At 43.8% G+C, this 12,378-nt stretch overlaps 3 protein-coding genes across 4 annotated transcripts; 2 read left to right on the top strand and 1 right to left on the bottom strand.

Moving 5' to 3' along the window:
• Positions 1-235: 235 nt before the first annotated feature.
• Positions 236-2,809, bottom strand: arl6ip5a (ADP-ribosylation factor-like 6 interacting protein 5a). Its single transcript, XM_077014037.1, has 3 exons — positions 2,491-2,809; positions 1,230-1,447; positions 236-1,130 (listed from the first exon to the last, which is right to left on the bottom strand). The coding sequence occupies exons 1-3, from the start codon at positions 2,667-2,669 to the stop codon at positions 955-957; spliced, it is 573 nt and encodes a 190-aa protein (XP_076870152.1). The 5' UTR covers positions 2,670-2,809; the 3' UTR covers positions 236-954.
• A 173-nt stretch (positions 2,810-2,982) lies between these two features.
• Positions 2,983-9,296, top strand: trnt1 (tRNA nucleotidyl transferase, CCA-adding, 1). 2 transcript variants are annotated; one of them, XM_077014035.1, is made up of 8 exons: positions 2,983-3,527; positions 3,816-3,954; positions 4,152-4,345; positions 4,681-4,819; positions 4,921-5,047; positions 6,634-6,827; positions 7,188-7,441; positions 8,189-9,296. In XM_077014035.1, the coding sequence occupies exons 2-8, from the start codon at positions 3,816-3,818 to the stop codon at positions 8,435-8,437; spliced, it is 1,296 nt and encodes a 431-aa protein (XP_076870150.1). In that variant the 5' UTR covers positions 2,983-3,527; the 3' UTR covers positions 8,438-9,296. The 2 variants fall into 2 exon arrangements, with proteins under 2 accessions (XP_076870150.1, XP_076870151.1); XM_077014036.1 differs by lacking the exons at positions 2,983-3,527; positions 3,816-3,954 and having other exon boundaries at positions 4,179-4,345; positions 4,608-4,819.
• Positions 9,297-10,056: 760 nt separating this feature from the next.
• avpr2b.1 (arginine vasopressin receptor 2b, tandem duplicate, 1) lies at positions 10,057-11,945 on the top strand. The gene is made up of 2 exons (XM_077013618.1): positions 10,057-11,189; positions 11,396-11,945. Exons 1-2 carry the CDS (start codon positions 10,322-10,324, stop codon positions 11,596-11,598), a joined length of 1,071 nt encoding a protein of 356 aa, XP_076869733.1. The 5' UTR covers positions 10,057-10,321; the 3' UTR covers positions 11,599-11,945.
• The last annotated feature ends 433 nt before the right edge of the window (positions 11,946-12,378 follow it).

Genomic DNA, 12,378 nt, shown 5'->3' with positions numbered 1-12,378 from the left:
ATGAATAGCTGTGGATGAGTCTGCTCAAGCTCAGCAAATGCACTTAGCAGCACTCTAATCTACAACCACTATCGACCGAAATCAGCAACTGAGTGAGAGAGTTAGAGGTGTGTGTGTGTTTGTGTGGAGGAGGGGGTTTGGGGGTTCACCCTATTAAATCACCCTCATGATGCTGTCAAAATTAGCCATTTAAGTAGTCAGCTCTAGAAGGATCCAGTGAATTCAGCTGTTCCAGTGAATTCAGAATGTTTACTCAAAGACCACTTGGGTTTTGGTCTAAAACAGTCCCTCATGCACACAACAGTTAACATTGCCTCTTTACATATATATATTGTCTTGGATTTCAGTAAAGTACAACAATTAGATTTTTTTCATTGTCAACTCTAGAACACCTTTTGATTTTATGTAAAACATACTGCTTGTCACAGTTTTCAATATTAAAGTGTAGACAATCAAATACATTTAATTAAATACAGTACTCGACTGTTCAACCACTCGTACCTGAGCTCCAAAATTTGTTGTGCTGATCATGGAAGAAGGCCTTCAAGGTCCAGCATCAAAAATAATGAAAATCTAGTCTGTATTAATCTATATCTGGGTAAGAGATGTACACCTACAAGTAAATACTGAATTCCTTCAGCACAGCAGTCGGAGGACAACAAATGTGTCAGAACTTAGCATGTTAACATCACATTCTAATATACCAAATCCCACACAAGTCATCACAGTTCACGATACCGTCCATCTGCACTAAAACGGCCCAGAAAACTTGCGGTTTGTACCATGTCAAGATTATAATTCTGTAAACCTCTCACTGTAAGCAAAGCTGCATTCTTTCACCCATCTGAAAGCCCTACGCACTTAAAGGAGGGGAGCTCCATGCTTGGGGGTCAGGACACGGGAACGGCAAGGCGAATCGAGCACGGTCGTCCAGAGCTCCTCCGCTCCTCCTCGTCACTCCTTGAGCTTGGTCTCCAGGAGATCCTGAATCTTGCCCAAGTTCTCCTCCTGCTGGCCCAGCGCTTCCAGAAGGATCCCCATGGGAGTCTTCTTCAGACCAGCACTCTCCATCTTGTTCTCCAGTTTGTTTTTCATGTTGCGCAGACGCAACGAGGCGTGGGCGAAGATCACTGGAACGAGAGAGGAATGTAACCCCGTATAGACATCTTCTCCACCTTAATCCTGAAGATGGTAACGTCAGACAGAATGTGCCAATATATTCAACTCACACAGCAGAGGGAGTTTGATCCCCAACAGGAGCACCATCACCCCACCGAAGAGGGATATGACCAGGTAGCTGGCAACCATCACGAGGAAGACGAAGAGTGTGGGGTTCTCCTTCTTAAAGCTCTTGATCACCGCTTTGTTTTCCCCGGCCCACACGGAACCATAGAATAACGACGCTACCACAGCCGCACCGGTGAACATGCTGATGGGGTTCGTGAACCTGGACACAGATTACAGGAGGAACAGTCAGAGTACATGCGAATGTGGCGACATCTAGTGGTGAAATGCTGCAAATGCAACAAATCTTCAGGTCTTAGAGATCTTAAGAAAACAAAATCCGGAAATGAGTACAAACCACACTAGATTCAGTTACTCAGTGTGCCCCAATCACCATCAACATATGAGTGAACATGCAACAGTAAAACAAATTCAAACCTTCAAACCAGTTTTTTTCAAAAATGCATGACTTTCACTCCTAAATGTACTGAATAAACCTTGACTTGACTTGAAGACAGCATTTGTTTGCTATCTGTGCTGGTTTGGCATGTCAGGAGGTCAGGAGCAGGATCTCGTTTAATGTGTCCCAGGATCTTGAACGGCCAGCGACATGCGGTCCAAGCAGCTCACAGCACCGGCCTGTCATCAGGGCGAACCCGGCACCACTGTGGTGGGCTATATTTACATCTAAATATTGCCTAATGTTTCCAAATGGAGTGAAATGTTGAAACAGTACAGCACCCAGCACTGCAGGGCGAGGGTTTGTGCTAAAACTGCACCGAGGACACTTTATGAGCACTTATTCTCATACACGACCTATTATACAGAAGAAATTAAGTTTGAGAGGAGCAGGTTAACGCATGATTTAGTCAGCAGTGCCAACACTGTGCTGTTGCTTTCTACAACTGGAATTACACTGTATGAAACGTTTTTACGTGTAACTACACAGAGAAGTTGTTACCCATCTGGGTCAAGTTAACGTTAAACTGAATTTCTATTGTCTCCACATAGAAAAAGAACAGTTATATTATTAAGCTAACTAGTAAAGTAACACAGCTTCTTCCTCGAGTCAATCAGAAAGAAACGAATTCAAAACCAAGTTATACACACAGTTATAGGACAAAATTAGTGACATAAATCATCAGAAATGCGCCACCGCCCCTCCAGTAACGTTACACCGGTCTGTCTGCGGTCACCCAGGTGTGAGTGTAACTATAACCGAATAAACCGAATAACTGGGCAGTAATAAACCACCGAGTCACTCACCCCACGATTAAGAACACACTGATGGCCAGGAGCAGGTAATTGGTCTGGTAGTACAGCAGGTTGCTCACCACCCTGTTGTTCCATCTCGGTAGATCGTGAAGATCTGGTTTAGCGAAGCGATCTGACCCGGGGAAGAAGTCAGCCCACGGGCGGAGAGGAGATACCTCCACCCGAGACATCAGGACGCTGTCGGAACACTAGCAGGACACTAGCGGGACACTTAAGCTCCTCCACGGCTGGTGCACTGGAGCAGTTCTGCTCTGAAACACAAGAAGAGTCGCCACAGACTTCCGGGCGGAGACACTCACAGGAGCAGAGATGAAAAAGAGACACTAACGAGAGATAAAAAAGAGACACTATCAAGAGATGAGATGAAAAAGAGACACTACCAAGAGATGAGATGAAAAAGAGATACTAACGAGAGATGAAAAAGAGACACAAACAGAGACGCTCTCTGGAAATATAACAGGTGTATTCAGTTATAATCTTAATATTTACAAGTAAAATAACCGAAGCGAATCATAAACAAAGTTACAGATTGTGGCATCGCAACCATTTAAAAGTATTAATGAAGATGATTAATGAAGTGTTTTTTTTTCTACATTTTTATTTGAACTTTGACAGACAAAAGCAATACACTGATACGTTTTGTAAAAAATAGTGTAGCCAAATAGACTAGTAGGTGTGTGGGACATTTGACAGGAATGTAATGATAAGAATATAACGGAAACACTACAATACACTACAAACTACAATCTACAGTGCTTGTTAAAATGATTCAGTTGTGTTTAATTTTCACCGTTTACACTATTAAGTGCGTTATTTATGTCACATAACTTTAATATGAGGGACTTTAACGTCTCCCTGTAACCCGGGTGATGACGTCTCCTCTCAACTCCCGCCCTGATTGGCTGGTAGAGCGTCGCTCGCGCACGCACGTGAGGAACCAGGAAGCGCGGGACGGCTCGTGCGACGTGGTGACAGCATGTCAGCTCCTTCACGACGTTAAAGTTCTGCTGCCTAACTCCGTGTAGCAGGTACACACGAACCAGGGTCCACGTTCACTCATAAACACACGAAGCGTTTGTAATCAAGGGCCGTGTTCACTAGCTAGCTGCGTGCTGTAAGGTTACAGCTACGTGTTAGCTGGCTAGCTGCTTTAGATGTGATGAAGGTTCAGTCTGAGAGGAAGATGAGGATCAGAGGAAGATGAGCAAAGAGTCTCAACAAAAACAACTAATCCGATATAACAACATCAACATCACACCGATATAAGACACCTGTAGCTATAAACATCACAGCTTCTTTTATTTTCCCTTTGTCAGATGTGGGGAAGGATATTTTGGAGCTCCGGAGTGGTAAACAGAGTTTGTTTTACGTGGAGTCAGCGATATTTATTCACCATGCAGCTCAAAACCAAGGAGTTTGAGTCATTATTCACCGACGGGTTGAACAGCATAGCAGGTGAGTGCACCGTTCAGATGGATCTGACTGTATTTGTGACTTCTATCACCACCTGGATGGTTGGGACTCATGTGGGTTCCTTCATTCAAATGAATTAGTAGAAAACACCCCGATTCCTTGGAAGTATTACATAACCTGTAGTATGCCATAACGTGCGAAGTTAAAGCATTTAGCTAACCAAGTTTCTGCATTTCCAGATATTTTTAAGAAGCACCAGTTTGAGCTTAGGATCGCTGGAGGGGCGGTGCGGGACCTGCTGTCTGGAAAACGACCCGAAGATGTGGATTTCGCTACTACGGCAACGCCAGAGCAAATGAAGACCATGTTCAGTGCTGCTGGGATAAGGATGATCAACAATAAAGGAGAGAAACATGGGACCATCACTGCTAGGGTAAGAGGTGCTCCACGCCCCAAACCTCCGCCCCACGCCCCAAACCTCCGCCCCGAACCCCTGTCAATGCTTCTCCAAGTCTACATAACTTCTTGACTTGGAAGTCCACATCACCTACAAATAAAGTATATGTTTTTCAAATATTATGCATTTCATCACTTGATTCATCACATTTATTCACATAAGCTGGGCCAGTTCCTCTCTTAAAGTCTACACTAATGTTGTCTCGGTTTCTTACACCTCCTTATGGGTCTTCCATAAGGTTTCACTTGGAACTTCTCTGGATCTCCTTTGACATATATTCCTGTGACAGTGCTGGTTTATTCATTGTGCAGCTGCATAATGAGAACTTTGAGGTGACCACACTGCGTGTGGACATACAGACGGATGGACGACACGCGGAGGTGGAGTTCACCACAGACTGGCAAAAAGACGCTGAACGCCGAGACCTCACCATCAACTCCATGTTTCTTGGTAATGCCGTCTTCCAAGTCATATTGGATTATAGATTTTCTGAATTGCAACAAAATGAAACGACAGACGTCTTTGACATTGCCTTGTTGATGCCTTCTTAGGTTTGGATGGGACCCTGTACGATTACTTTCAAGGTTATGAGGATCTCCAGAGCAGAAAGATTCGGTTTGTTGGAAATGCTGCACTTAGGGTACAGGAAGACTACCTGCGAATTCTAAGATATTTCAGGTATGTTTGATTATCAGATATGAATATTCAGAAGTGAATCACGTCTTTTTATGCATATTACCACATTTAAACATTTAATCATGTAAAAATGTGACTAATCAGCTGTTTTGTTAGTAGTTTTTCTGCAGCACTGTAGTATATAGTAAAAAGATGTTATGAATACACTCACCGGCCACTTTATCAGGTACACCTTGCACCTTTCACCGGGTTGGACCCCCTTTTGTCTTCAGAACTGCCTTAATCCTTCATGGCATAGATTCAACAAGGTACTGGAAACATTCCTCAGAGAGTCTGGTCCATATTGACATGATAGAATCACGCAGTTACTGCAGATTTGTCAGCTGTACATCCATGATGTGAATCTCTCGTTCCACCACATCCCAAAGGTGCTCTATTGGATTGAGGTCTGGTGACTGTGGAGGCCATTAGAGTACAGTGAACTCATTGTTGTGTTCAAGAAACCAGTCTGAGGTGATTTGCGCTTTATGACATGGCGAGTTATTCTGCTGGACGTAGCTATCAGAAGATGGGTGCACTGGTCATAAAGAGATGGACATGGTCAGCAACAATACTCAGGTAGGCTGTGGTGTTGACACGATGCTCAATTGGTACTAATGGGCCCAAAGTGTGTCAAGAAAATACCCCCCACACCATCGCACCACCACCACCAGCCTGAACCGCTGATACAAGGCAGGATGGATCCATGCTTTCATGTTGTTGATGCCAAATTCTGAACCCACCATCCGAATGTCGCAGCAAAAATCGAGACTCATCAGACCAGGCAACGTGAATTGTAGCCTCAGTTTCCTGTTCTTAGCTGACAGGAGTGGCACCCGGTGTGGTCTTCTGCTGCTGTAGCCCAGCAGCTTCAAGGTTCAGCATGTTGTGTGTTCAGAGATGTTCTTCTGCATGCCTCGGTTGTAACGACTGGTTATTTGAGTTAATGTTGCCGTTCTATCAGGTCAAAAGAGTCTGGCCATTCTCCTCTGACCTCTGGCATCAACAAGGCATTTGCATTCACAGAACTGCTGCTCTCTGTAAACCCCAGAGGTAGTTGTGTGTGAAAATCCCAGTAGATCAGCAGTGTCTAAAATACTCAGACCAGCCTGGCACCAAAAATGCCAAGTTCAAAGGCACTTAAATCATCTTTCTTCCCCATTTTGATGCTCGGTTTGAAATGCAGCAGATCGTTTTGACCATGTCTACATGTCTAACTGCATTGAGTTGCTGCCATGTGATTGGCTGATTCCTAATAAAGTGGCCTGTGAGTGTATTTGAATACAAAAAACCCCCAAAGATGTTTAAATATGTTGTATTTAATTGCATAGCAGAATATTGACAAATTTTGTAAGAATTACATTCTTTAACAGAAACAAATGACATTGGTCACAGTGCCTGTGGCACACAGCAGAAATGTTTTTGTGGTTTACATGCATATTGCAGACTTTTGTGGTGTAAATTTGCCAAGAGGGATGAACTATTTGGTGAAGCCTCATTTGTGCAGATAAATACTCCACACACTCTACCACTGCCCTCTCAACGTTGGTTTACCAAACCACCTGAGAAACGTCCTAATCTCGTTGCAGATTCTATGGACGTATTGTGTCTGAACCTGGCCAGCACGATCCGGAGACGCTGGAGGCCATCCGGGAGAACGCTCGTGGCCTAGCTGGGATCTCAGGAGAGAGGATCTGGGTGGAGCTGAAGAAGATGGTGGTGGGAAGTCATGCTTCTCACCTGCTGGAGCTCATTTACGAGCTGGACCTGCCTCAGTACATAGGTCAGATATCCACAGACACCTAGAGGTCAGACACCCACAGACACCTAGAGGTCAGACACCCACAGACACCTAGAGGTCAGACGCCCACAGACACCTAGAGGTCAGACGCCCACAGACACCTAGAGGTCAGACGCCCACAGACACCTAGAGGTCAGACGCCCACAGACACCTAGAGGTCACACATGGTTTCTGTATGTGGAATATGTACGTTTTAAACAAGCATCTCTGTTGGTGATTTTCATTCTGTTTGCCTCTCCATGCTTCTTGTAATCATTTATAAAAACATGCTACAGCTCTATTCTTAATTCTGAGCTATACTGTTGTGAAACGTCTCACCTTGCTTTTCGTGTTCTACTCCAGGTCTGCCAGCAGAGGGCAGTCTTGAGGAGATGAGCCGGGTTTGCCAGCGGGTGCAAGGCAGCTCTCCAAAGCCCATGACCGTGCTCTCGGCTCTGTTCCGCGGCCCAGACGACGTGGAGAAGCTCGATCTACGGCTGAAGATCTCCCGAGAGGAGAAGACTCTTGGTCTTTTCCTGGTCAAGCACAGACGAGACCTCGTTAAGAGCAAAGATGAACACGAAGTCCTCAAACCATACAAAGACTTCATCATTGATGTAAGTACGCCCACTGTGGGCTTCCCAGAGTGGTTGAGTGATGGAGGTCGCAGTGCAATGATACAGATCATTTAGATAGAATATAGTTATCTAAATGTGCAAAAGTGTAATTTACCTGTATCAGTATTGTTTTTAAACAGCCTAAACTTAAGTACAGTTTATTTAATGAAATGTGATACTAAAATACAAATAGTCACTTCTACAACTTTTAAGTTTGCAAGGTAAACTAATCTTGAACTTTTTTGTAACACACATACAGACACACACACACTTTATGGAGTATTTTGTAATTATGTGTGTTGTGGAGAAATTAGTATCCTGAAACGAAAGGGAGTATTGATCAATAATATACAAGCGTTAATTTATATGACTGGTTAACACATGAACCTCTTGGCATCCCTGACTTACATATTAAGAGTTAGACACCCACAAATATATGCGTCCTTTCACATTTACCTGTCTGCTGTCAGAGGTTCAAAAGCTGATAAACAAATGTTTATAATAATTTTACTAAAATAAAAGCAAAATTATAGAAATGTAAGAATAAAAGGGTTTTTAACAATTATTGTATGGCAGAAATACAATAATACACCAAGTACAAATGACCAAGGGCATAATTTGATAAAGTGGTAGATCTTTTGAACAAAACTATGTCTTTGTGGTCAACACTACGTGGGCGCTGTCGGAGTTAGTAGCAGGAACCGATGAGACGGCGCCTTGACGGAGCGGTTGTTTTTACGTCCGTAGAGCCGAGAACCAGACGCCCAGAGCAAAGTGCTGGAGCTGCTGAAGTATCAGGGCGAGGGGGCGCTCTGGGCGGAGTTGAGCCGCTGGTCTATCCCCCGCTTCCCCGTCAGCGGTCACGACCTGCGCAGGCTCGGCATCACATCCGGCAAGGAGATCGGCACCACCCTGCAGGACCTCCGCGACGTCTGGAAGAAGAGTCGCTACCAGCTGAGCAAGGAGGACCTCCTGAGATCCGTCCACAGCCCCTGATTTAAGACACAAGACCCCAGGCACTCGAGCCAAGGCTGCCGGTCTCAGTGCAGTCATGCCTTATTCATTTAAAGGCAGGTGTGTTCTGCTCCATTATGTACAGGTGATGAGAAACACAGAGAAAGGCTGGACGCGTGTGGTGTTCATATCTCCTAAATCTTGCAGCGTGTAGAGATTTGGCCAAACCCCTAGCTGTCCCAACTGCATGAGAGAGCTAGGAACATTCGTGTTGAGCTGAAGAATATGAGAACTACTCGAGTCCTGCTCACTGCGTCTAAGAACGGCGGGGCTCCAAGGATCCGGCCAAAAATAGAAATCTGAAGAAATAAACAAGACTGAGTCCATATTCGACGCGTGAGTCATAGCTTTGACGGACATTACCTCCAAACACCACTTTGCCCAAACCATAATGATCCCGACCAAGGTTTTATTTTCTTCCTGCGCGATTATATGCGAATTAGTTTGCCATTTGGTATTCATTTATGGTGCAGTAGTGGGGAGTAGTTTCACAGAAAAGGTCTTTATTTGACTCGCACTCTTCAGTCATCCTGACTATTTTCCTCACCCTGAAGGTAGAGTTTGCAGTCATCCACTGGAGAAGTGGAGTCATTATTGCTTTAAAGAGGAGAAGGATTTGCTTAATCTCTAATTCAGTCTTTTTCATGCAGAGTAGAAAATATCCAGCAAACTTCCAGGTAGTTGTGTAACACTTATTATCCTACTTTGAAGTGAACTAGGGTTAAAAATACAAATCATCCAGTCATTCTGGCAGTAAAGTAAGATTGAATATATTTGTTATTTTTTGTTTTTGTGGGTTTTTTTTGTGTGTGTGTAAAATGTATATTTCAAGTTTGATTGAGGGTATCATTGCTGGTCATGTGGATTGGAGAGGAGAGGAGATAATAAACGTTGCATAAAATTACTGTCCTGTGTACTTTGCATTGAGTTGCGTGAGTCCTTGGACCCACTGAGGTTATGCTGTGATCTTTGTTTTACATGTGTTGTCAAGCCTTTATTGCATTTATTTGTCATCATTTAAGGCCACACATCCTGTAGTCAGCCTGGCAATCCGGCTAATTTATGCTTTACTCAAGGGGACATGAATGTTGAATTCAAGATAGACATGAGATGAGATAGCATAGCCAAACCAACACATGTACATTTTCATTGAGCTGCCTCTTTGCTTTTCCTTGGCACAGTAATATTTTCATTAGTATATTTTACGTAGGTATTTTCAGTAGTAAACATTTGCATTATTACATCAAGAAGGCCAACAAAAGTTCTTCTAGCAAATAAACATTTAACCTAACCTTATGTACACTTCTAAAGTAACGGAGTCATCGTTCAATCATCCAATCATATTCATATAATGTGTGTGTGTGTGTGTGTGTGTGTGTGTGTATATATATATATATATATATATATATATATATATATATATATATATATATATATATATTATGTATGTATGTATATGTATTTAATAGTGTGAAGCGCGCACCTTTGTCTCGCGCTACTCGGGAGGAGTGGTGCTGAAGGATAGCTCCTCCTCCTACCGAGACCCATAAAACACACCAGCCTTCCTCACCTTCATCTTCACAAACACCTCCTCGAAGGTCTGTCGCCAAGCTAGCCTGGCTTTTACCTGGAGAACACTTGCTTTCAAAGAAGTGGGGTAAAATATTATATTCCTGGCGTCAACATAAGTAGGAGCTTAAGTTTTTGGAGAACAGTTTTATAACGTTGCCTTGCGACTTTTTAGGACGATTTTTTAATTTTTATTTTTAAAACGACTCAGAATAATTTGAGAATGAGTCGCCAAGTATTAGCAGTGAAACTAGTTTAAACTACAGTTTAAGGTTGTTTGCGTTGCGTAATGTAAAAATGTCACATCACACTTTTAACTCAAGCAATGTGAGTCTGGAGCTGCACGCGTTAGAAGATGATCCCAGAGACGAGAGGTTAGCCCAGGTAGAAATAGCGCTGCTCGGCATCATCTTCCTCACCGCGGCCGTCCTCAACTTTGGACTCCTGCTGGTTCTCTTGAGGAGGCGAAAAGAAATGTCTCGGATGCGTGTGTTCGTTTTCCACCTGTGTCTGGCGGACCTCGTGGTCGCCTTCTTCCAAGTGTGTCCCCAGCTCATATGGGACATTACGGACCGGTTCCTCGGTCCTGATCTCGTCTGCCGTTTGGTGAAGTATCTACAGGTGGTCGGCATGTTCGCCTCGACGTATATGATCGTGGTCATGACACTGGACCGCTACCAAGCCGTCTGCAACCCCATGGTGACATTTCAGAGGAGGAGAAGGCGCTGGAACCTCCCGGTGTGCACGGCGTGGACCATCTCCCTCGTCGGAGGTCTTCCTCAACTCTTCATCTTCTCCCGGGTCCAGGTCGCTCCAGGAGTCTTTGACTGCTGGGCCGAGTTCATTCAGCCGTGGGGACTTAAAACCTACGTGACATGGACGACGCTGGTCATCTTCGTCCTGCCCATCCTCACCGTGATGGTGTGTCAGGCGCGCATATGCCGCGCGGTGCAAATCAACCTGTACATGAAAACGCAGCAGGGGGGCTGCGGCGGGCACGCGCGCGCGCTCCCGTCCCGGGCCAGCAGCGTGGCCGGGGTGTCCAAGGCGCGAATAAAGACCGTGAAGATGACTATGGTCATTATCCTCGCCTATGTTATCTGCTGGGCCCCGTTCTTCACGGTCCAGCTGTGGTCCGTGTGGGACGTGCACGCTCCAACTGAATGTAAGTGAAATGTAACAGGCTTTTATTTTGTAATACGGCAGTTTTCATTCATATTGGAAAGTTGTTTATAAACAAGTCGAGTGTCTCTTTGATGTCATTGATTTAATTGATTTTTTGATAGTATTTTAGGAAATGGCACATCTTGGAACGTAGAACGTTCTAAATGTCCTCGTGCGGTTCTGATCACGTTCCGGTTCTAATTGCAGCCGCGACGTTCACGCTGCTGATGCTGCTGGCCAGTCTGAACAGCTGTGCCAACCCCTGCATCTACCTGCTGTTCAGCGGAAAACTCCCCAGACCACTCGCGGCTTTGTGCATAGGGCAGCCCGAAGGGAAACACCTGGTGCCCGAGGATACAACGGTCCTCAGTTCCGTCTATTTGAGCTTAAAGAGCTCCGACTCTAGGTAAAAACAAACAACTGTAGCAACCATTGACTCTCACCTTCCCAAGGTAATATTCATATTTTATCCATCTGACAGCACGAGGAAATACCGTTATTTCATCCTCATCTGATGTGCAATATGTAAACTTATTATTTGTAAGTTTGTGATGAATCCACTGAGAATGTATTTAATGTATTAATGGAATTGTGCCCGTTTCTCATGCTGCTAATGTACTGTTTATGTTCAAAGCAAATAAAAAATTGATACATACCGAGAATAGATGATGATTTGAATATGAATGTTAAATATGATTTGAAAATGATTTACCGTCCCGGAAATAGTTCCATCATCACCTTATGTGAAATGCAACCAATAAACATTATTAGTTGTTCTCTGGCACCTGTACTGATGTTTCAGTATGAATAAATGAGTGGACAGCTACACATTGGTGTAATAATTATTTTCAGAAGGAAGGTTATTTCAGTGTATTATTTGACTTATTTCTTTTATTGATTATCTATGGTACATTATGTGCCCCAAGAGCCAGATTCAAGATTTTATACCAAAATGTTTATTATGGGATTTCTTGGGAAGCAACCAGTGTTCCTGTGGATTATAGGGTACACATATGTTCTTGTGTTTTTTATTTAAACATCAACAAAATATTTGTTGTATTGCATTACACGAGTGAGACCCATTACACTGTAAGAACAATTTTACAGGCATAAGATGAGTGAGGTTTTATTAACTCTCCCTTATACGTTTAAAACTCAGGAAAGCAATAAGAAAAACCCATCAAAATCGT

Source organism: Brachyhypopomus gauderio, chromosome 8 (assembly GCF_052324685.1).
Source record: "Brachyhypopomus gauderio isolate BG-103 chromosome 8, BGAUD_0.2, whole genome shotgun sequence".
Classification (NCBI taxonomy): Eukaryota; Metazoa; Chordata; class Actinopteri; order Gymnotiformes; family Hypopomidae; genus Brachyhypopomus; species Brachyhypopomus gauderio.
The sequence above is the reverse complement of the archived record's forward strand: the minus strand, read 5'-3'. Positions and strand labels throughout refer to the sequence as shown.

Coding starts and splice junctions, on each gene's coding strand:
- avpr2b.1 (XM_077013618.1), top strand. CDS start 10,322: ATGTCACATCACACTTTTAACTCAAGCAATGTGAGTCTGGAGCTGCAC. Junction 11,190..11,395: donor CGTGCACGCTCCAACTGAAT/GTAAGTGAAATG, acceptor TTCTAATTGCAG/CCGCGACGTTCACGCTGCTG.
- trnt1 (XM_077014035.1), top strand. CDS start 3,816: ATGTGGGGAAGGATATTTTGGAGCTCCGGAGTGGTAAACAGAGTTTGT. Junction 4,346..4,680: donor ATGGGACCATCACTGCTAGG/GTAAGAGGTGCT, acceptor TTCATTGTGCAG/CTGCATAATGAGAACTTTGA. Junction 5,048..6,633: donor CGAATTCTAAGATATTTCAG/GTATGTTTGATT, acceptor ATCTCGTTGCAG/ATTCTATGGACGTATTGTGT.
- arl6ip5a (XM_077014037.1), bottom strand. CDS start 2,669: ATGTCTCGGGTGGAGGTATCTCCTCTCCGCCCGTGGGCTGACTTCTTC. Junction 1,448..2,490: donor AGTGTGTTCTTAATCGTGGG/GTGAGTGACTCG, acceptor ATCTGTGTCCAG/GTTCACGAACCCCATCAGCA. Junction 1,131..1,229: donor GATCAAACTCCCTCTGCTGT/GTGAGTTGAATA, acceptor CTCTCGTTCCAG/TGATCTTCGCCCACGCCTCG.